General features: G+C 39.5%; 1 protein-coding gene across 1 annotated transcript in view; it reads right to left on the bottom strand.

Moving 5' to 3' along the window:
- Positions 1-12,759: 12,759 nt before the first annotated feature.
- The window catches only part of GABRR3 (gamma-aminobutyric acid type A receptor subunit rho3), a gene marked incomplete at its 3' end in the record, with an annotated part of 52,622 nt that continues 40,872 nt past the window's right edge, over positions 12,760-24,509 (bottom strand). The window contains exons 8-10 of the mRNA XM_046003633.1: positions 18,730-18,926; positions 14,326-14,603; positions 12,760-12,775 (exon numbers count right to left, since the gene is read on the bottom strand). Coding sequence (XP_045859589.1) covers positions 12,760-12,775; positions 14,326-14,603; positions 18,730-18,926 — 491 coding nt within the window. The remainder of the gene's footprint in view (positions 12,776-14,325; positions 14,604-18,729; positions 18,927-24,509) is intronic.

Raw genomic sequence — 24,509 nt, 5'->3', positions numbered from 1 at the left:
GGGCGGGGCAGCGGCTGGGGGAGGGACGGGGTGGGGCGGGGCGGGGCGGGCCGGCGTGCGCACGCTGGGGGGCGGCCCGCTCAGGCTCCTGCTCCCGCCGCCGCCTTCCCGCCCCTCCCCTTCCATCCGGTAGTGCTTGCTTCTGGCTCAAGGGTACCGCTCCTGTTCGGTGTTCATGCCTGCCTGTTTTTCCCTTTAGTGTTAAAGGACATAGATGGTTCTTGTGTTTGTGTTTTGTTTTGTTTTTAGTTGGAGGCGGATGAGCCTCTGGATTTGGGGCAACAGTTTTAGTACAACCTGGTTCTTACAATGGGAAAATTGAGGCCCAGAGAGGTGAGGTGAGCTGTCCAAGTTTAGGGAGCTAGAGGTCCAGGTGCTCCCATCGTTTTCTTTTGGGCTCTCTATGCTATGATGTGCTGTTTTATATTGTCAACGGTAATTTATATCGCAGTGAGAATGAATCTTGGTTTAAAAGGATACTGGAAATTCAGCAATTTTTTCATTTCGGCCTAAGGCTCTGTACAGACGTCTGACTCATTATTAGAAACGTTTGGGTAGGGAGGCTGGACCAACCGGGCACCGGGTTCAAGGGCACATCTCTGCTCTGGCGTGTTTCCTTTGCTCTGTAGACAGCCAAAGAAGACCCAAAGGAAATTATTTCATTCTGTCAAAATGATTGAGACCAATGCCTATTTCTGACAGGTGAGCAAATGGAAACAAAGTATATCCTTGTCTAACGTCCAAAACTAACAGTAATAGCAAAACTTGAATTGAGTTCTTGCTAGCAGGGACCCTGCCAAGTGTTTCATGTGCTCTTCACTTCATCCTCTCTTCAACCTTGTGCTTACCTCCATTTACAGTAGAGGAAGCCGAGTCTGGAGAGGTTAGCTTGTACAAGATCACGTTTAGATCTGGAAGATCTGTCTCTCAGGAAAGACTTTTTCAGATCTGTCTTCATATAAGACTACAAAAAATCCCTCTAATCCAGTTGACATTATATTGGTAATGAACAGTATTGATGTTACAAGGAGTCAAAAAATGGTAAATTCTCACCCATGTCAATTACATGGAAAGGCAGTACTTTGTGTTTGTCATAAAGAAAAGTCTCAATGTCAACACAAAAAGCCATTTCCCGGAATATTGAAAGCCTCTAAGATGTCTAACTGAACAAAAGTACATATTGAAGTCAGCTCTACTGGGGGAAATCATACATTGTGTATAGGAGTTCCCCTGTTGCAAATTTTGTCTTTCAATGTGTTCTCTCTGATATTTTCATTATAATCCAGATTTCTTAACATGACAGGCAAAACAAAACAAAATGAAACGAAAATCATGCTCATTCTTTGAGATCTAAACACGGTGGCTGGCATGCCTATAAAGAAAAGGAGGAGGGAGAGAAAGTGAGGAAAAGGAGGGGAGGAGAGAGAAGAGCTTCCAGCATCTATGACCTTCCTAACCTACTGTGGGAGTAATTGGTTTGTTCATCTTTTGCTTTTAGTCCTTTGAGTTTAAAGTTCTTCCAGAGGACAAGCAGCAGACTGCTCCGCAGTCTCCAGCTTATTTATTCCAGAGTTATTAAGAAGTCGGTTATTTTGTTTCTGTAATCCATTTCCTCATGAAAACAATGTCGTGGATAGCTGAGTCATGGATGGTTAGGGACCCAGCCCTGCGCAGAAAAGCCTGCAGAAGCCCCCACATATCTGAATGCAATAGCCTAGTGATCCTCCTGTGGAGCTGGGAGCAAAATGCCGAGACGGTGGGAGAGAGCAGAGGATTCCATCCTTATCTTGTCTTGGACAGAAACCTGAATAGACTTGTCTAGGATTCTTTTTGTTTTTTTAAGATTTTATTTATTTGACAGAGGTAGGTAGGCAGAGAGGCAGGCAGAGAGAGAGAGGAGGAAGCAGGCTCCCCACTGAGCAGAGACCCCTATATGGGGCTCGATCCCAGGACTCTGAGATCATGACCTGAGCTGAAGGCAGAGGCTTAACCCACTGAGCCACCCAGGCGCCCCTTGTCTAGGATTCTTACAAAAAATAAACTGCAGTCCTGCAGGGGTGCTTTGTGTTTATGACCTTTGTGTTGCTCTTTAAAAGCCAAGTTTGTCATCCTCTCCTGTGATCTCCTAAGCTGTTCCTCCTAGGGAGCACCTTACTGTTGCTCCCCACCGAGGCAGCCCTGCCTGGGCTTCAGGCTGCACCAACACATCTCTGTCCTTCCCCCACCTCCACTCAGGCTGGGCGTGAAGAATCTTAGAATCATGGTGTGTGAGTGTCCTTTTTAAGGTTACTGGATCTAACTCAGGGGAGAAGATGCCCAGTATATGAACTTAGCTTTCTCTTTTTGATAATGATCAATTTCCTCACTTATAAAGTGAGATTGAACCAAACAATTCTTATCCCTATTGACTCTCAGATTCTATAAGCCTAAGGGTCTGTGCACCAATTTCCACAGGATATTACAAGAAAAATCAGTCTGACTGGAATCATTCATTCAGTCTATATACACTGAGGAGCTTGTAAGGTGACTAATATTTGTATTAGGGATTTTTGTTTCCAAACTTACTTTTATTTTATAGGACTATGACATTGCAGAATTCCAGAAAGCATGGACATTGTTTTAAACTGTGTGAATAGTGCCCCCTATGTATCTGTATCCACTTTGGTCCAGAAAAGATCTAAGTAATTTCTTTCTTATATATGATTTTATTAAATATCTGTGCCATAATTACTATCATCCTAACTTTTGGAAACAATTTATATAATATAAGGAAGCCAACGCATAACAAAGTTAAATAACTTGCTCAAAAATATACAACCATTGGAGGGCGGATCTGGGACTTAAGTCAAAACCCCATGCTATCGACTCTTTTTGGACCTCATTTTCTGCATGTGTAAAAATGGTTAATTTTGCTTAATTTGTCCAACACACAAAGCTGCTGTGAGTCTCAGGTGAGATAAGGCAGGCAGGAGAATGTTAAACCTTTAAAATGCTAGGGGCACCTGGGTGGCTCAGTCCTTAAGCATTTGCCTTCCACTCAGGTCATGTACTCAGGGTCCTGGGATTGACCCCTAGGTCTGGCTCCCCGCTCAGCAGGGAGTTGCTTCTCCCTCTCCCTCTGCTGCTCCCCCTGCTTGTATTCCCTCTCCCACTGTCTTTGTCAAATAAATAAATAAAAACTTTTAAAAAAAACTTTAAAATGCTATTTAAATGCTATTTAAAATGCTTTTCTCCTCAGAGGCACAACAACATCTTGAACATGATTCATAGAATAAATTAAATGCAACTGAGCCTTTCACACATATATGTTTCACTTCATTGACTACACTCTACCAGCAAGTCACCTTCTAATCAACATAGCCATATTACCATGGAATAATCTTGGTTGGACTTATGGTAACTTTGGAAGCACCACATTTTTTTTTTAATAACCCAGGCTGAAGTATTCCAAAGTTACAGCTGTGATACATCTCATTGAAATCAATCCAACCGACTTGGAAAAATGTATACAATTACTGTTTGGAATTATATTTTACATATTTCTATAACTATGTTTTAAACTCCATGGAGCTATGGAGCACTTGCTTGGCTTAGTCTGTTGAGCATCCAACCCTTGGTTTTGGCTCAGGTCACAATCTCAGGGTGCTGAGATCAAGCCTCCCATTGGACTCCATGCTCAGTAGGGAGCATGATGAAGCTTCTCTTGCCCTCTCTCTCTCTAAATATAAATAAGCAAATCTTAAATAAATAAATAAACTCTTTGGAGCCAGGAAATTGCTTTCATTTGTTCTGAAAACTAGGCCAGAGCTTTGCATGGTATAATTACTCAATGCTTACAAAATTGGATTGGGTTAGTATTTCCATTTTCTTGTCTTGCTTACAGTCTAATTTCTTTTACAGCCTACATCTACAGGAAAGTCAGTGATAGGCTGTTTAACTTTTTAAATAAATGATACTTCACCTCCCTTCTTCAATAGCCAAGGACTTTCAGACTAAAATATACCCTTGGGGAACACCTGGATGGCTCAGTTGATGAAGCTTCTGCCTTTGGCTCAGGTCATGATCTTGAATCCTGGGATCCAGCCCTGGCATTGGGCTCCCTGCTCAGTGGGGAGTCTGCTTCTTCCTCTCCCTCTGCTCCTCCCCCTTTTTGTGCTTTCTCACTCTCTCTCAAATAAATAAAATCTTTTTTTAAAAAAGTTTAATAAGTAAATAAAATACACCCTGGGTTTTGACCAGTGACTGTTTTCCTCAGAGTTTTGTCACTAAATATGTTACCCATAAACCCTGAACAAACTTGTCCATGATTTTTTTTTAAGATTTATTTATTTATTTGACAGACAGAGATCACAAGTAGGCAGAGAGGCAGGCAGAGAGAGAGGAGGAAGCAGGCTCCCCGCTGAGCAGAGAGCCCGACTCAGGGCTCAATCCCAGGACCCCAGGATAATGACCCAAGCAGAAGGCAGAGGCTTTAACCCACTGAGCCACCTAGGTGCCCCTTGTCCATGATTCTTATAAAAATAAGGTATGTTCCCACACAGGTGCTTTACGTTCATGCTTCTTGAATGGCTTTGTTAAAGAGTAAACAGGCGGGTGCCTGGGTGGCTCAGTGGGTTAAGCCTCTGCCTTCAGCTCAGGTCATGATCTCAGGGTCCTGGGATCGAGGCTGCATCTGGCTCTCTGCTTAGCAGGGAGCCTGCTTCCTCCTCTCTCTCTGCCTGCCTCTCTGCCTACTTGTGACCTCTCTCTCTGTCAAATAAATTATAAAATCTTTAAAAAAAAAAGTAAACAGGCTCCTACTGAAAATGTTTCCTGGGAGACTAGCACAGCATGTAGAGATGGTGGGGGGAAACTCACACTGCGATGGCACATTCATTAACTTATCTTTCCTTAAAATTTTTATCATAATGACCTAATAATGACCAATTGCTTGAACTCTAAGGTGGTGGTAGTTGGGAACTGACAGAACTACTAATGAATCTTTTTGAACTTTCAAGGAAGATAAAAATATACTTTACATAAATTGCTTCTGAATATAGAAAAGGAAAATAACTCTTAAAAAAAGAAAATTATAGACTCCTGTTATTTATAAAAATAGATGCATAAACTTTGGCATGAATGGAAAAGTAGTATGAAATCACATGAGGTCAGTCAGAGATCTTAGGGTTAACTTCAATGAACCACAATGTGTAGACCTCTAAAGAACCTTCAGCAGTATCCCTGGAAAGCTTCAGTATTTGAACACCCACCACCAGGAATGACTACATCATTGGCAGGGCTGTGTAAAAAATGAAAACATAAATGCCTTGTTCCAAAGGTAAGGGGAAGTGCCATTAAAGGTACTAAAATATAGAATGATTTATTTCCTTTGCAGATTCTCTCTTCACTATAATGGTGGTGTTTTATTTGTTTGTTTGTTTTGTTTTTTGGTTTTTGGGTTTTTTTGCTATTCAATCTCATGTTCTAGCAAACACAGGACTACTTGAAAGGTGAGTGCGTACCTTCACAGGCATAGGACGGCCCTGTAGTGGCACTCAGCATCCACATTCGCACAGAAGCACATGGCTCACAGGCTACTGAGTACCCCCTCCTGCTAACCCCTGGACCAACACTGCTGTGCCCAGGCCAGGGATGGGGAAATAAATCTTCCCGATGCACTGGTCAGGGCCCCAACCCAAAGCAGATTGGCCAAACTCAGGAAATTGTCACCCCTTAGCCAGGGTTCATACCATCCCTGCATAGGGGGTGGGTGACAGCCTTGCTCCAGTCCAGGACTTCTTTAAACACAGCATGGCACCATCAGACTAGGGCAGGGAAGTACTGTGAGATGTGTGGATTGATATATAGGTCCCCATCAGGGCCGAGGGTAGCGTGGGGCTCCGGTGGGGCTGGAAGAGGGAAGCAGGAAAGCAAGGTCCAGAACCCATCCCACAGGGCCAGAAGCAGAACTGCATGTCCTGGGCCTTGGTACGTGGGCCGTTGTTCCAACAGACTTCGCTTACAAAAGGCATTCAAAGATTACATTATTAAGAAATTCAAGATGGCAACTGTGAGCATTAAACCCACGGGTGAGGCCTTGTGTAAGGATACAGGTTTCATGCCCATGACACCAGGCCTACCTGCTACCCAGTGGACATCAACCAACCAAAAGAACTAAAACAGGTATCACTGAAAAGACTTTTGCCAGTTCTTTCCCTAATCCTCCCCATCCATCTCTTGTCCCTGAACCTGGTGGAATGGAGGAGGGTAGGAGAGAGGCATGTACTAAGCAGATTTTACCTTTTTCCTAGGACAATTTCCACAGTTCAGAATTTAAGACTGAGGTGAGAAAAGTGAAGACACACTTAAATCAGTCTATACTTTATACCTGAATCTCCATCATCAAAGTGAGTGTTTTGTATGTATGTATGCATGTATGTGTGTCTATATATGGTTGCTGATTGATTGGCTGGTTGATCAATAACTCAAAAGTATTCAAAAAGCTGTGGGATCTTCCTGAGATGCCAGGAAGGGGCAGAGAAATAATAGCCAATAAAGTGTATTAAAAATAAAGTCATTCTATCTGTACCCCCAACAAGTTCAGATTATTTCATACAAAATAGGGTTCCACTATATAATAAATGGTTAATCCACATGAATCAAGTAGAAATTCTACCACTGAATATACTGCATAAAAGGGGTAAGAGATAATGTTGAGAGAATCAAATGATCCTAATAACTTGAATAATTTGATTATTTCTGTCAGGATGGCATGTTACATTGATTACTTGGGGACCAACATGCAATTAATTACTGTGATTGCCCAAAGACACACCATCTTTTGTACAAATGAGCAATAATCATCTGATTGCATTAATCTAGACCAGGATATTATCCAAAATAATAAAATATAATTAATTCTATCTTGAAATCCAAATCTTCCCTTAAGACACACACTATGGAACTCTGAGTTCATTTTATGAATCAACCACATTTTTTGCTCCTACCGTTCCCTTTCTTTTGCCTTATTTTTCGCTCCTGCTTCAAATTCACATTACCTTTATAAGTCACATTAAATTATTAGAGCTCATTTTCACAAAACCATCTCTTTCTTTACTGTGTACCTGAACTGCATATTCATTTAAAAGCTCTTTAGCAGGTTCTGAGGCGTCTTTCACATGATTCAGCATTTAATTTAAATATGACTTCATTCAAGCTACAACATAATTAACAAAACCTATTTTAAGTTATTCTGGGGTGGTGTGATTGCTCTAAAAATTTATCCGATGTGTAGGTTTGTGTTCGTAACACTTCTTTAAAGTGTAAAACACTTGAAACACCCGCATTAATGTTCTCTGAAGAAGAGAAGAAATGAATGTGTGCAACCAGTTTGTTTCCTAGGGGGCCTGGTTCAGTAACTAGTCTTCTTGGAAATATTAAAACCTATCTGTCCCATTTAAAGGACTCGGGCTTATCTATCAAACTTGAGACACTGTTATTGCTTCCCAATAGGTTTAAGAATACTAGCTAATGATATTATAACTTCATCTCCTTTTGATTGCCTAAGGCAAGGAGTGAACAACTAGCTGCATAATTTTGTAGAAAGCCTTTGGAGCACTCTTGTAGAAAATAAGTTTCTATAATGAACTATATCGATCCCGGGACCAAACATAATAGCTCATCCATCAAGTGACCTAATTGATAACAAAATGTAGTTCAATGTTTCCTACATCACATTAAGTATCAATATATTGAAAAGAAAACTATGGTAATTTTTCTCAGTGACTGAAATCTCTTTTCCGCACTTGGCCCCATTATTGATCAAAGAACGTTGTGATTCAGCAGTAGATTAGAATTGGAAAAACAAGTGACAATGTTGAACTTTATCTGAAGCCCCTGATTCCTGGAAAGAAGCAAGAGTCAAAAAACCTGCCCCCCACACACCATTTTATCTTCTGAGAAATGACCACACTGCTGTCATATATTCTAAGGTAAGGGTTGCCTCGACCACTTCCACCTCCGCCACTGAATAAGACTCTCTTGTTTTTCTGTTTTTGTTTTTTTGTTTTTTTTTTTTTATTTCTGGGCCCCCTTCCTTTATTTTGAGATGTTGCTCATTAACAAATATCCTCCCAGCATATTTTTTTCTTTAAACATATATCACTTTATTTTTTTTTCTTTTCAGCATAAGAGTGTTCATTGTTTTTGCACCACACCCAGTGCTCCATGCAACACGTGCCCTCACTAGTACCCACCACCTGGTTCCCACCCCCTGCCCCTTCAAAACCTTCAGGTTGTTTTTCAGATTCATGTTGTTGTTTCTCTCATGGTTCATCTCCCCTTCCAATTTCCCTCAATTCCCTTCTCTTCTCCATCTCCCCATGTCCTCCATGTTCTTTGTTATGCTCCACAAGTAAGTGAAACCATATGATAATTGACTCTCTCTGCTTGACTTATTTCACTCAGCATAATCTCCTCCAGTCTTGTCCATGTTGATACAAAAGTTGGGTATTCATCCTTTCTGATAGAGGCATAATACTCCATCGTGTATATGGACCACATCTTCCTTATCCATTCGTCTGTTGAAGGGCATCTTGGTTCTTTCCACAGTTTGGCGACCGTGGCCATTGCTGCTATAAATATCTCCCAGCACATTTTTGTCTTTCAGTTTCTTCACAAGAGAAAACAAAATGTTCAAGTTCTTTGTCAAGTTCAGGGAAGTCAAACTGCAGTTGCAGAGTGATATAATTTTAAAATGACCAGGTGGCCCTTCTTTTCACTACATCAGTATCTTTGGGGTAAACTGTAACCCAATGTTCACAGCAGCAATGGCACAGTCGCCAAACTGTGGAAAGAACCAAGATGCCCTTTGGCAGATGAATGGATAAAGAAGATGTGGTCCATATATTCAGTGGAATATTATGCCTCCATCAGAAAGGATGAATACCCAACTTTTGTATCCAGATGGATGGGAATGGAAGAGATTATGTTGAGTGAAATAAGTCAAGCTGAGAGTCAAGTATCATATGGTTTCACTTACTTGTGGAAAACAAGGAATAACACGGAGGATATTGGGAGATGGAGAGGAGAAGTGAGTTGGGGGAAACTGGAGGGGAAGACGAACTATGAGAGACTGCACTCTGAGAAACAAACTGAGGGTTTTAGAGGGGAGGGGGATGGGGGTTTAGGTGAGCCTGGTGGTGAGCATTATGGAGGGTACGTATTGCATGGAGAATTGGGTGTGGTGCATAAAAAACGAATGCTGGAACACTGAAAAGAAATAAAATAAAATGAAAAAAAAAAATAAAATGAGCAGGGCGTTACAGTTTGGCTCTTTTAAAGCAGTGTTTTACAAAGAGCGATTAGGTGGCTCCATTTCACAAATGAGATAGATGGGCTGTGACATTGACTGTGTTGCCTAAGATGCTGCCAGGAAGTAACAGCAGCACCAGGTATAGGATTGAGGTTGAAATAGCCATTTCCTTACCACCTTTTTCTCTTACTTCTTTGAGGGTGTTGTTAATCTCAGTGGAATTTTGACCTTAGCCATGACTATAGAATTAGGTATGATTCCTTTCCTCATTAATCTCCATGTTAAAAAATTGTATGTGTGGGTGTGAGTAACTGGAACGGGATTATGAGTGGCACAATACAAAATGATAGACCTGATTCATGAAAACTAATCCACTTGCAAGGATCAAGACAATGTAACCATAAATTATGATTATGTAAGCAACTCATACACAAATATTTGCAATCTCAATTACTTCCTACTTACAAAAAGGGCTTGTGATGGAAATCACACTCATGGAAGAAAGTAGAATTTCAATAAATAGGACTGGCTTAATACAGATGTTTTATACAATGTCTAAATGGGATATATACCCATTTAAACAGACAGGTAAGTGAGTCTGATCTGGAAGATTCTAGTGGCAAAAAGGAATTCTTAAAAAGGAAATAAACGTTGAAATTTGGATATGGCTAAAAATTGTATTTGTTTCTAAAATAATTTTACTTTGAAATATTCTTTTTCAAAAAGATTTTATTTATTTATTTCAGACAGACGGACAGAGTGCACAAAGGAAGGGGAGGGATGGGGGAGAGGGAGAAGCAGACACCCCACTGACCAAGGAGCCCAACATGGGGCTAGATCCCCAGGACCCTGAGATCATGACCTGAGCCAAAAACAGATGCTTAACCACTTAACCTACTGACTGAGCCACCCTGGCACCCCTACTTTTAAATATTCTTTATGTTGTTAATTGCAGCCCATTATAATCACAGGCAGTAGGAAATAAAGCAAATGTTCCACAAGAAGAGATGGGTTAAATAAACTATAGTATACTCATTCAGTGGACTGGTCTGCAGCATATAAAAATTATTTTGCAGGAAAAAAATAACATAAAAAGTTGTTTATGAAAAAAATTTAAATAACTTAAAAGAAATGTTGCTTATAATCCAGAGAAGAAAATCTGGCCACAAATTACATAAGTTAGACACATTCTCAATTAGAATGTAAGTTCAATAGGTTAGGGAGTGTCCATCTTTACTGTATGCCCAGCACCGTGTTTGGTATGATATAAGGGTTTAAATTAATACATGCAAGTGTATGCAAAATGATTCCATTAGAAAAATGTATGTTGTCATAGAAAAACTCTAAGAATATGTATTAAAATGTTAATTTCTTCTGAGTGGATTTTTTTTGCCATTTGCTATTTTTAATTTTTATAATGAAATTATATTTTTAATAATCAGAAAACAATAAAAAATAAGTTAAAAATGTATCTTTGCATAGATTTTTCTGGAGCAATCCCTATAAAATACCCCATTTCTATATTTAGGCAGTTTACAGAGCTGGCTGGCTTTTTCTTAAATCTTGGAAAGCAGCTTATTTTCTTAAATCCTCACATTTTATCCAAGCTTATCTCTCACTGAACAATCACATGCAATCTGTTCTGGATTGTGATCAGTAAATGAAGCGAAAATCAAAATGAGGTAACTATTATATGCTGTCACTCATACATTTCTCAGGTAGCTGTGATTTCATTCTTTCTGAAATAACAGAACCAGAAGCCTTGGTGCTCCCTGGTAGAAATCAAATTCACAGGAACAGTTCTGTCTTCACAGTCTTCACAAGCCACTGATTTGAGGAGATGAAAACTGGCCCAAATCCCAGGGGTTCATTCTGAATGCTAATAATTCTCTTGAGCAGCAAACATATTTTAGATATTACTGAAGAGTGCAAAGACCATTTCTAGACATTAATAAAAGCTATATTTGATTGGCTAACGATTGTACGTTAATGTTCCTCAGGAGGAACGTTGAGTGTATGCGTAGTGTGGTGAAGACCTATTCTTCTAGCCTAGACTGCCAAATGTATTCAGGGATCCATTTGATTGGAAATTGTGAAGACAATATGTGCAGGGGAAGCTTTAGACATCCTGAATGGCATAGTTCAAAGTAGAAGAAAAACAGTCATAGCTGAAGAACCAAGAGAGTTAGAAGGAACAGTGTAGATTGTTCTGTTCATTTATAGATTTGTCTGTTTTTGTTTTTGTTTTTTTAACATCAGTTATATACAGAGTATGTCAGAATCAGAAGTATTAACCCAACTGTAGTGCTCTGCTCAAGTAATAACTACACATTCTCAAAGAACCACCCAGGATATTAACCAGTCTATATTTTGAAAATATAATCCTACAAAATTAACTATTCATTTTAAGTCAAACTTTCAAACTATTAGATAAAACTACTTATCTAATAGTTTTAAAATGTATTTATGGTCTATCTACAATTATATGGAGAAGGGTTTTAATAAATTATATTAGCTCAATTTGGGGCAGTTTCTTAGAAAAATATAATCCTTGAAAAGTTTGAAAGAATTGCTGAGAATTTTTTGCATCTGTGTTCATCAAGGATATCGGTCTGTAGTTCTCTTTTTTGGTGGGATCTTTGTCTGGCTTTGGGATCAAGATGATGCTGGCCTCATAAAATGAGTTTGGAAGTTTTCCTTCCATTTCTATTTTTTGGAACAGTTTCAGGAGAATGGGAATTAGTTCTTCTTTAAATGTTTGGTAGAATTCCCCTGGGAAGCCGTCAGGCCCTGGGCTTTTGTTTGTTTGGAGATTTTTGATGACTCTTTCAATCTCCTTACTGGTTATGGGCCTGTTCAGGTTTTCTATTTCTTCCTGGTTCAGTTGCTGAAGTTGTGTTAAGAAAATAGAATGGGGGGGGGGGGGCGCCTGGGTGGCTCAGTGGGTTAAAGCCTCTGCCTTTGGCTTGGGTCATGATCCCAGGGTCCTGGGATCGAGCCCCGCGTCGGGCTCTCTGCTCCTCGGGGAGCCTGCTTCCTCCTCTCTCTCTGCCTATCTCTCTGCCTACTTGTGATCTCTATCTGTTGAATAAATAAATTTAAGAAAAAAAAATAGAATGAGGAGATATGAGTTGGGGGAAATTGGAGGGGGAGATGAACCATGAGACACTGTGGACTCTGAGAAACAAACTGAGGGTTTTGGAGGGGGGGGTGGGAAGTTGGATGAGCCTGGTGGTGGGTATTATGATGTGGTGCATAAACAATGAATTCCGGAACACTGAAAAGAAATTTAAAAAAATAAATAAAAATTAAAAAAAGAAAATAGAATGAGAGGGCAGCCTCTGCCTTTGGCTTAGGTTGTGATCCCAGGGTTCTGGGATCAAGCCTCACATCAGGCTCCCTGTAGAGCAGGAGCCTCCTTCTGCCTCTGCCTGCTGCTCCCCCTTCTTCTCTCTCTCTGATAAATAAATTAAAAAAAAAAATCTTTAAAAAAAAAACAAGAAAAAAGAAAAAAACAATAGAATGAAGTATCCCAGATACTTAGAGAAGTTATGATAGAGATGGAATTTGCCTTCAAATCTTTTGCACCAAAGAGGAAAATAAGTTTTCTAGTACCTTATGTCTATTCACAGCAAAGAACCAAAATCAATGTTATTGGTAAATAAGCAGGAAGTTACTTATCTCTTCACTCGGCACGAAATAACTCAAATGATTTTGGTTCACTTTATGGAAAAATAAATGGCAATACACTGAAAGTAACACACCATTTAATTTATTTCCCTTAATTCAATGCCAGAAATCAAAATAGGAAGGGGACTATTTCATACTTCTTACTGAGGGCTGATCCCTAAATGGAATTTTTTCACAAAATACTTAACACAAAAGCATGCACACTCCCAGTCTACAAAATGAATGCTGATCATTGGAGGTTTTTCTACTTAACATACACTTATTTAATACCCACTAGACCTGATTTATTTGGTTCAACCAAAGTTACTATGGGATTACTGCGGGGTACATAAATTTCATTCAATTTTCACTCAATGCCATGTCTGGGAGCATTTTTAGCTGCTTATAAATTGAGAGTCCAACCCTTCATGCATGTTCTTTTCCTCCTTTTGGTATCCACTTTTCAGAACTCAGATAGTATCGTGTATAAACCTCTACTTTTATAGCTATTGCATTTATTATTTATGAAAGCTACCAGTTCACTATTGCTGGTAGGCTGTGTACTCACTGACAGCAGGAACGTCATTTTGTATTTTTTTTCTTAACTACATAACACCTAATAAAGTGCCTGGCACAGGTAGGAAGTCAATAAATATTTGGTGAATATAGTAACTAATTAATTAAATGCCTCCCCAAAGCTATAAAACTATAACTCAACTACAAAATATAAGATTCTATTATTGAAGATTGATATATTAATTTAATATTAGGATAGGAACAAAGTTTAGATTTTCTGCTCTTGGAGTCAACAATATATGAAACATAATAACGAAATGAGATAAAAGACTCGTTTGGAGACGCACAGGGTGGCTCTTCATGGGCATTTCAGCTGTGTGAGTGTCCATAGTACCACCTTGATGCTCATGTTCTTCCTTAGAAGGGTTCAACTCTGTTAGGAAATCTGGTACTTGACTAGCACTAAGGAATAAATGTTTCTCAAATTATTGTCATAGCTTTATTCCTTAGGTAAATACAAAGTTTATATTTATAAAGAAAGGAAGATCTAGGAGATGTAGTTACAAAGTCCTTCCTTATGGAAATTGTTTTTCTGTCATATGCATGCCTGTGACTCTTATGTATGGAGTCAAATTCTTCTGGGACCTTAGACTCTTGCCTAGATGTAAATCAGTCAACTTTCAAATCTTTTGTAATCCAGGAGACTTGACTGGCTGACTCCAAGTTTAGTCTAGTACTGTCAAACGGATAGTGAAGATTTGTTTGTTGCTGTTGTTATTTTTAACATAATCTGTTCCCAAACAAGTATTATATATTGGGAATTTCTCCTCACACATATATACCCCAACAAATTAAATATAATATACACAGTGGGGAAAAAATTCCTTGAATATGTATCAATGACATGGTTAGTCTCCAGAATGATTCTACCAACATCCTCTCTTAAGGACTGCCTTCTCTTTATCTGAAATGAATTTGTGCTGGGACTGCCTGTGGATCTTTCTTGTACGGAGTCCTCTTCTGAGTGTAGAGAAAAGGAAGTCTGGTCCATTTCAGTCTTGCTGTCATGGTAACAACCATCGAAGGCCATGGCTTGAACTCCATCAATATTATACATTCCAGAAGGCTGACAAAAAGACTTTTGTTAGTAAGTCATGAATATGGTTCTGTATGTAGGATTATAGTAAAAGTCTAAACAATCAGATTTTTAAAATAGTTCCAAGAAATGCTAAGAACGTTTTGCTTATTTTAGAGAATAGAATTCTAGTTTTGTTTTTGGTATCTGGCTAAAAGTCATTTTAATAATAAATGGAAAACACCATCATAGAGATTTGTTTTTAATAAGGATTTAGCAAGGCTTATTATTATCTCTATAGAGGTATTTGAACATTATACAAATAAATGTTTCACAATTATAATGTCAATGTCTTCTAATTTAGTTCTGGCCTGATAGACTGGAACACTCAAATGTTTCCCCAGAAAGGAATACTGTTTCAGGTTTCCCCTTTGTTTCTGAGTAGTATGAATTATTTGCCATAAGTTTACATTGAAATTGAATATGATTTATCAGAAGAGCAATATAAGCCAGTTGGATTTGCTTTTCAACATATATTTCTCTTTAGAGAAAACATAGCAATACACCCAGTGTAGGGTTTTGTTTTTTTTCCCCCAAACCAGAACAATATCATCTGGTGATCCATTTATGCTTAAATTTGGAGTAGGGGATGGAAATTATTTTAGCTGCTCTTTTAAAATGCAAATTGGCCAAGTCTCCCCATTTTTGCTGGGAAGTACCTACAAATGATACTATCATGCCCAATTAAACAACTTGAAACTGGTTTTATTTTTCAGAAGGAGAGAATTATCAGTGCTTTCTGGCTCCAGTGCCTGATTGAATCTGAACTACCATTTTAATATAAGGTTTTACTTTGAAGGAGATCTTGGTTCTTGCTGATACAGAACAGTGTCTACAAAGCAGCTGTTACTAATTTTTTTCTGAGAAAATTGAATCTCTTCTGGAACTATAGTGAAGTTAAGAAACAAACAAATATGAACAGGCCACCACTGGATGAAATTATTTGGAATTCAAACTGGAGGCTATAGAGTAAGTTCTTCCAGAACATGTATTTGGTTCATAGCAGTTACAAACCCAATATTCTACTGAATTCAAGAGACAGAGAATATTTTTTGTAGTCAGTAAACTAACCAAAGACCCATACTCAAGTTATGTTGTCCTTCTTTTTTTGTTTTAGCCATAGAATCTTTTCATAGTAAAATGAAAATGGATCAAGACTCAAAAACTAACTTCAGAGAGCAGAAATAACATTAATAATACATTGAACTCTGGATCTGAGGATAGAATAACTAATACCGTCTCTTCAGTGGTTTCACTATAGTCACCCAGAACACTGCTGGCTTATCTTACTGGACATTATGATAATTTAGAAAATTATATAATTGATTAAATCTTAGAGTATACAATTTACCAGTAAGGTGCTAATTTCCACAAATGTGTAAGGTGGTTGTTCTAGTAGAAACAGTTTTAGAATGGGTCTTTAATTTTTCACACTAGTGAAACCACCTCCTTCAAAGGTGCAATTACCTCAAAGAAGAGTCCTACCTGCCATTCCTATATTTGTGGGGCAATAGGAAAGAGCACAAGATTTGGAGTCCGAAGAAGTGACGCCAAACCTAACGCCACTACTTCTAGCTCTGTGTTTTCGGTTGTCTCCTAAACATCATTCTTAATTTTCAGAATATTGGCATTTCTTTCCTATTTATCTCACAAGGCAGTTGTAAATGGTGTAACAAATGAGTACGAAACTTTTGCAAACTATAAAATGCTACACAAATGCTAAGTTCTTATTTTGATTAGTGCCCAGAGCAGAGGCTCTGAAAGAACAGCAGTTTTAAAAAGGATGGTGGGACAGGCTGTCTGAGATAAGAAATGGTTAAAGGGATAGGATGCCTTGGTGAGGTGCAGGGTAAGACATGTCTATAGTTTTGGGGGATAACCAGTGATACTTCTCTCCTCTATACCTGAGTTTTAGAGAGAGAAAGATGTAGGGGCCAGATAGAGAGGATGATGTCACCCTTGTTGTTGATAAAGCAGTGAGGAGGAAGTGCCTTAGATATGTGAGCAGGAGGTCTCACTAATACTTCATCACTGTACTAAACCTTACATATTCTTTTGGTCACTGGTGAAGCTAGACAATTCAGGACTCACCTTGTAAAGACAGGGAAGGTACTGCCTAGTAGTTTCCAGAGGCTGGGGAAAGGGGAAAATGGGGAGTTGTGTAATGGCATAGTGTTTCAGTTTTGTCAGATGAAGAAGTTCTGGAGATTGCTTGCACAACCAGGTAAATATTCTTAACACTACTTACAAACAGTTAAGATAGTAACTTCTACATTATATGGATTTTACCCCAATAAAAAAAATCTTCAAAAACATATGATGCTTATTAACTCAAAAGATTTTCTTCTTAGTGGTACACAAGAAGAGTTTGTACAACCGCATCTAATGAAAAAGGAAATTCAGTAGTGTGAACACATATGTTCTGTGGCCGGTGGGGGTGCGAAGATGTAGACAAGTTTGGAGTCAAAAGACTAGGGAGAGGTGGGCCTGGATTACTATAGTGCCTCTTACTTGGGTTAAACACTTCCCACATAAAACAAAACAGAACAACAACATTCTTTTCCTCATCCACATTTTTTCTCTTTCACTTTTTACTTCATGGATTATCTAAATCATGACTATTCGCAGTGTGGATAATTGACCAACAGCAGCTGGGGCTCGTTAGAAATGCAGACTCACTGATCCCACACCCCAGATCTACTGAACAAAAATCTGAACAAATCCCAGGTGCTGTGTACACACCCATTACTGCATTCTTGTCTAAAAGTTCCTGGTTTCCTCACACCTGCCAAGCGTCACCGTGGGTATGTATGTGGCAGGAACACATACTCACACGTTGTCAACAAAAGAAATGGAAGCATCAGCAATAAAGCAAAATCAGCTCCTATTACAGCTTTAACTCAAAGGATATATAATAGAAGAATGAAATAGCATTACAGGAGATCTGAATTGCAATTGCCTCTCTCTTGGCTGTGGATCTTTTGGCAAATCACTTTCCTTCACTAAAACTCTGCTGCTTCATTTTAAAAATAGAGATACTAATCTCTAGGCCTACCTCATGGAGCTGATATGAAGGTTTAATTTGAAAAGAGGCTATAAAACACTCTGAAAAGTAAGAAATGCTCTCACTACAAGTGTAACAAATATTAAATAATGTTTTGGGCATTTAAAATTGTGCATATAAGAATTTCTTAAACCAATGTGAATATATTACATTAAAATTATGTGCACATGTGTGTGTATGCACACACACACACACATATAGTCTCAAGTGTAGGCTACAAACAAATTGATATGATCAAGTAGGTTTCTGAAGTACAATATCTTATATCAGTTCTCATAACAGCAAACTGGTGCCCCAGTCCTTTGTGAAATGAAGCAGGTAGATGTCAATCTATCCATATTTATTAAACAATGGCTCAAGAAACATGTGATGACATTTAGAACCCAAAAGACACCTTCGATTCCCAGTATACTCTGGAGAGGAGAACCTCTCTTTATGTTCTACCACTCCCCCAAGTGACAAGAAGAGACACAGAAATCCCAGCTCTGGTGGAGAGAAATAAATCATTTAGGGATTGAGAGCACAGCCACTGGAGTGAGAGAGCCAGAAACAAATCCTGATTCCTCTTGTGCTGTGTGACCTTGGCCAAGTTACTCCCTATCTGCTCCCATTTCACCTTTGTAAAATGAAGGTGATATAGAAAGATATAACCTCTTGGGGTCACTCAGAATTAAATGACGTACTGTATGGTAGGTTGTTAGTATGATACCAATACATAATACACTCCCATTACATGGTAGCTATTCGCATCATTTTCATCACTGCCATCACCTACTTGAAAGGTATATTTTGCACATCAACACTTCCTTTCAAAGGATAGAGTCAATGGAGAGGGTACACTGAGAGAAATTCCTCACACAAAAAAACTCCTGGCAAAGGTGAGTAAGGATGCTGAGGAAAGCAGCCAGCACAGACAGAATAAGGTTCAATATTAAATCCTATAAACTTGTATCTGGCCAAGGCATGGGGATTTAATAAAAGGGCTTATGACCCTGTCAGGAGAGGATTATAGGTAAAGATAGTCTTTTTCACATTCCAAAAGCCAGGCAGTACCTTCCCTGTCTTGTTGGAATGTTTCCGCTCTTCCATGGTGGTGAGGTAGTTCACAGCTGCATACTCAATGACTGACAGGAACACAAACAGGGAGCTGACCCACAGGTACACATCCACGGCCTTGATGTAGGACACCTGGGGCATGGAGGGGCTCATGCCAGAGATGATGGTGGACATGATCAGCACCGTTGTGATTCCTGCCATTGGAGAGTAGCGACAAGGTCAGAGACATAACCATTCCGTTCTGGGATCTGGTGCTGGATTATACCAGTGGATGTATTTGCCCACAATATCTGGTGAGCAAGGTTGGGGGGGGGGTAGGAATCCCTGCATGTTACCCTCATACACACCATGAGCCTAGGCAAGAAGATCTCCTTGGATTTGTCTTTCCATCTTTTTCTTGCCCTTACCCCAACTGTCCATAGTGTTTCCTTCCCTCCATGGAAAGATTTCACAGACTCATACATATCTCTAAGGATGCATTCCTTTCTCTCCATTGGGCCTCTTTAAACCAACCCAGAAAAATAAAAATGTGTTCAATTTTAAAAATCTCCTGGGAAACAAATTCTAAAGCCTTTCCTACTACCCTCTCCCATCATTTTACACTTTTCCTGTTAAAGAAATTGTCTTTGAGTCAGTCTTTTATCTTTCATTCATCAGGGAGTAATCTTGTCATGTTTCATATTTTTCTTTCGAATAAAATACTTACGAGCCATCAGTATTCCTATTATGTTGTCTTTGTTACTTCTTTGTTATGTCTTGAGTTTGAAACTATATTTCAATTGAGATTTAGAATGGAAGTGTGCTGGTGGAGATCAGTTCAGTGTAAATACTTACTATGAACTTGTGAAATGCCAGTTACTCTCCCTTTCCCTCCCCCTTCCTCTTCCCTTCTCCCTTCCCTTCTCCCTTCCTTTCCTTTCTTTATTGTCTGGCATAAGCTACAGAGGTGATGAGATCAGCGTTCTGGGGGACAATGGAGAAAGACTGACTCCAAGATTTCCTTAATAAAATGCTGGCCTGGGGGAGGGCTAGTCTGTGTCTGCACTAATTTCTCAGAGGGTTGCTGCGAGAATGCTGCCTGGAGAGAAAGTACAGTATTGTAAATATTTGAAATGTACACTAGCTGGCATGGCTTTATTTCCTAACTTCCCACCAGGGAGGCAAAAATGGACTCCTTAATGATTTTTATAAGTTGTGAGGACATTTTAATGTCAACAGACAGAGTCCCAAACAGCAGGAAGAATGCGGTGATTTACTCCTAAATGCACAGACACAGCATGTGGACAGCTTTCACCAACACATTTCTACCCTTTGTACAATAATTCTTCAAGGTTCTCGTCTGAGGGAGCCCATATCAAAGACAACGATGAATCCACAGAGCTATTCAATTTCAAATTAAGTTTTTGTGTTTGTATGATCCAGACCAAACAGGACGTGGCAATTTGGTAGTCACCACAGGAGGGCCTGGGAATCTCACCTTCACCCTGATTTGAACTCTGGGAGAAGGCACCTGAGTGCCATTCTAGCTCATACCATTGAATGCAGGCCATGGTCTCACTGAGTCCCAGGCTTCCCCAACAACTGTAATATCAACAGTCCGCATATCGGGGGATGCTGTTTGCAGTCCTTGCTACATAAGTGTGGAGGTGTGAAATTTTTATTCCCATTACAGGTGTACATGTAGCTGAAGCCAAGATTATTAAATAAAGCTTCCTTGCCTTTATTGAATGTTTACCCACCGCCTAGGTAAATATTAGCCACACGTTGCAGAAAAAAATGTGAGCTGGGAGTGGGTAAGTAACTGCCCTGAGTTTTGTCAGGAGCAGGATCGAACATTTCTGTTTGAATGTAGAACCCATACTTTTCACAGGCAAAGCTGCTGCCTCTCATTCTAGATCTGTAAAGGGAATCTCTTTTTGTTTTTAGTCTTATAAACCAATCTCAGGGCACATGGGTGCCTCAGCTGTTGGTTGAGCATCTCACTCTTGATGTCCACAGGGGCCGTGATCTCAGGGTTGTGGGATTGAGCCCCATCTCATGCTCCGCCCTCAGCATGGTCTGCTTAAGATTCTCTCCTTCTGCCTCTGCCCCTCTCCCCACTCACTCTCATTCTCTCTTTCTCTAAGATAAATAAAACCTTTTTTAAAAAAGGTTATAAACCAATCTCTTTACATGAAGCATCTCTGAGAGATGACACTACACACCTGAGGGTAAAGGGGTACCTGGGTGGCTCAGTCAGTTAAGCGTCTGACTCTTGCTTTTGGCTTAAGTCATGACCTCAGGATCATGAGATCGAACCCCACATTGGGCTTTGCACTCAGTGTAGAGTCTGCTTGAGATATTCTCCTTCTCCCTCTGCACCCCACCCCTGCTCATGCTCTCTCTCTCTCTCAAAATAAATAAATAAAATCTTGAAAAACAAAACAGAACGGGATAGAATTATGTCAGGAAGCATGAAGGTACTTTGTGTTTTTCAAAAAGCTAAAAGTCTCACTCTTTTCAAGACACTACTGGTAAAACCGAATCCTACATTAACATTCATATTTAGTAGCTTTCCTTATTAGTTCAAAAAAATTTCAATGTCTTTTCTTACTGGTCTCCTAAGAACTTGATTTTTTTCAATGGACAGTAACATGGGGCTTAATGGACAAAATAAGGATTTAGAACAAACACGTGAGTATATATGCCAGGCAGGTCTTGTCATGCATTTTAAATTGATGATTATGGGGCCAGTAAAGGAAACTGCATTATCTATTTTTTTTTTTGTCAGAGAGCAGTAACTATCAGTCATTTTCCTTCAAAGGGTACTTAGTGCAGCTAATTTACCATAGCTTTATTTCTTTTGAAACCAATATTTTAGATTTTCCTTGTTTAAAATGAGCAATTAAAAAAAAATTTAGAATGGGGAGGAGGGATTGTTTGAGTTTGCAAGTAAAGGATGGGAAAGCTGATATGTAAATTCTTTTTTTTTAATATTTATTTTTATTTGTTTATTTACAGCATAACAGTGTTCATTGTTTTGGCATCACACACAGTGCTCATGCAGTACGTGCCCTCCCTATTACCCACCACCTGGTTCCTCAACCTCCCACCCCCCCCACCCCCCTGCCGCCCCTTCATAACCCTCTGGTTGTTTTTCAGAGTCCATAGTCTCTCATGGTTCATCTCCCCTTCCAGTTTCCCTCAACTCCCTCTCCTCTCCATCTCCCCATGTCCTCCATGTTATTTGTTATGCTCCACAAATAAGTGAGACCATATGATACTTGACTCTCTCTGCTTGACTTATTTCGCTCAGCATAATTTCTTCCAGTCCCGTCCATGTTGCTACAAAAGTTGGGTATTCGTCCTTTCTGATGGAGGCATAATACTCCATTGTGTATATGGACCACATCTTCCTTATCCATTCATCCGTTGAAGGGCATCTTGGTTCTTTCCACAGTTTGGTGACCGTAGCCATTGCTGCAATAAACATTGGGGTACAAATGGCCCTTCTTTTCACTACATCTGTATCTTTGGGGTAAATACCCAGCAGTGCAATTGCAGGGTCATAGGGAAGCTCTATTTTTAATTTCTTCAGGAATCTCCACACTGTTCTCCAAAGTGGCTGCACTAACTTGCATTCCCACCAACAGTGTAAGAGGGTTCCCCTTTCTCCACATCCTCTCCAACACACGTTGTTTCCTGTCTTGCTAATTTTGGCCATTCTAACTGGTGTCAGGTGGTATCTCAATGTGGTTTTAATTTGAATCTCCCTGATGGCTAGTGATAATGAACATTTTTTCATGTGTCTGATAGCCATTTGTATGTCTTCATTGGAGAAGTGTCTGTTCATATCTTCTGCCCATTTTTTGATATGATTATCTGTTTTGTGTGTGTTGAGTTTGAGAAGTTCTTTATAGATCCTGGATATCAACCTTTTGTCTGTACTGTCATTTGCAAATATCTTCTCCCATTCCGTGGGTTGCCTCTTTGTTTTGTTGACTGTTTCCTTTGCTGTGCAGAAGCTTTTGATCTTGATGAAGTCCCAAAAGTTCATTTTTGCTTTTGTTTCCTTGGCCTTTGGAGACATATCTTGAAAGAAGTTGCTGTGGCTGATATCGAAGAGGTTACTGCCTATGTTCTCCTCTAGGATTCTGATAGATTCCTGTCTCACGTTGAGGTCTTTTATCCATTTCGAGTTTATCTTTGTGTACGGTGTAAGAGAATGGTCGAGTTTCATTCTTCTACATATCGCTGTCCAGTTTTCCCAGCACCATTTCTTGAAGAGACTGTCTTTTTTCCATTGGATATTTTTTCCTGTTTTGTCGAAGATTATTTGACCATAGAGTTGAGGGTCCATATCTGGGCTCTCCACTCTGTTCCACTGGTCTATGTGTCTGTTTTTATGCCAGTACCACGCTGTCTTGGTGATCACAGCTTTGTAGTAAAGCTTGAAATCGGGTAACGTGATGCCGCCAGTTTTGTTTTTGTTTTTCAACATTTCCTTAGCAATTCAGGGTCTCTTCTGGCTCCATACAAATTTTAGGATTATTTGCTCCAGCTCTTTGAAAAATATCGGTGGAATTTTGATCGGAATGGCATTAAAAGTATAGATTGCTCTAGGCAGTATAGACATTTTAACAATGTTTATTCTTCCAATCCAAGAGCATGGAACAGTCTTCCATCTTTTTGTGTCTTCTTCAATTTCTTTCATGAGTGTTCTGTAGTTCCTCGAGTACAGGTCCTTTACTTCTTTGGTTAGGTTTATGCCCAGGTATCTTATGGTTCTTGGTGCTATAGTAAATGGAATCGATTCTCTAATTTCCCTTTCTGTATTTTCATTGTTGGTGTATAAGAAAGCCACTGATTTCTGTACATTGACTTTGTATCCTGCCACGTTACTGAATTGCTGTATGAGTTCTAGTAGTTTGGGGGTGGAGTCTTTGGGGTTTTCCATATAAAGAATCATGTCATCTGCGAAGAGAGAGAGTTTGACTTCTTCCTTGCCAATTTGGATACCTTTTATTTCTCTTTGTTGTCTGATTGCCGTTGCTAGAACTTCTAATACTATGTTGAACAAGAGTGGTGAGAGTGGGCATCCTTGTCGTGTTCCTGATCTCAACGGGAAGGCTGCAAGCTTTTTCCCATTGAAGATGATATTTGCTGTGGGTCTTTCATAGATAGATTTTATGAAGTTCAGGAATGTTCCCTCTATCCCTATACTTTAAAGCGTTTTCATCAGGAACGGATGCTGGATTTTGTCAAATGCTTTTTCTGCATCAATTGAGAGGACCATGTGGTTCTTCTCTCTTCTCTTATTGATTTGTTCTGTCACACTGATTGATTTGCGAATGTTGAACCAACCTTGCAACCCAGGGATGAATCCCACCTGGTCATGGTAGGTAATCTTTTTAATGTGCTGCTGGATCCTGTTTGCTAGGATCTTGTTGAGAATCTTTGCATCCATATTCATCAGTGATATTGGTCTGAAATTCTCCTTTTTGGTAGGGTCTTTGCCTGGTTTGGGGATCAGGGTAATGCTGGCTTCATAAAAAGAGTCTGGAAGTTTTCCTTCTGCTTCAATTTTTTTGGAACAGCTTCAGGAGAATTGGTGTTATTTCTTCTTTGAAAGTTTGGTAGAATTCCCCAGGGAATCCGTCAGGTCCTGGGCTCTTGTTTTTTGGGAGGTTTTTGATCACTGCTTCAATCTCCTTACTAGATATTGGTCTATTCAGGTTGTCAATTTCTTCCTGGTTCAATTTTGGGAGTTTGTAGCTTTCCAGGAATGCATCCATTTC

Source organism: Meles meles, chromosome 4 (genome assembly GCF_922984935.1).
Source record: "Meles meles chromosome 4, mMelMel3.1 paternal haplotype, whole genome shotgun sequence".
Classification (NCBI taxonomy): domain Eukaryota; kingdom Metazoa; phylum Chordata; class Mammalia; order Carnivora; family Mustelidae; genus Meles; species Meles meles.
This window is presented reverse-complemented; position numbering and strand designations above follow the sequence as displayed.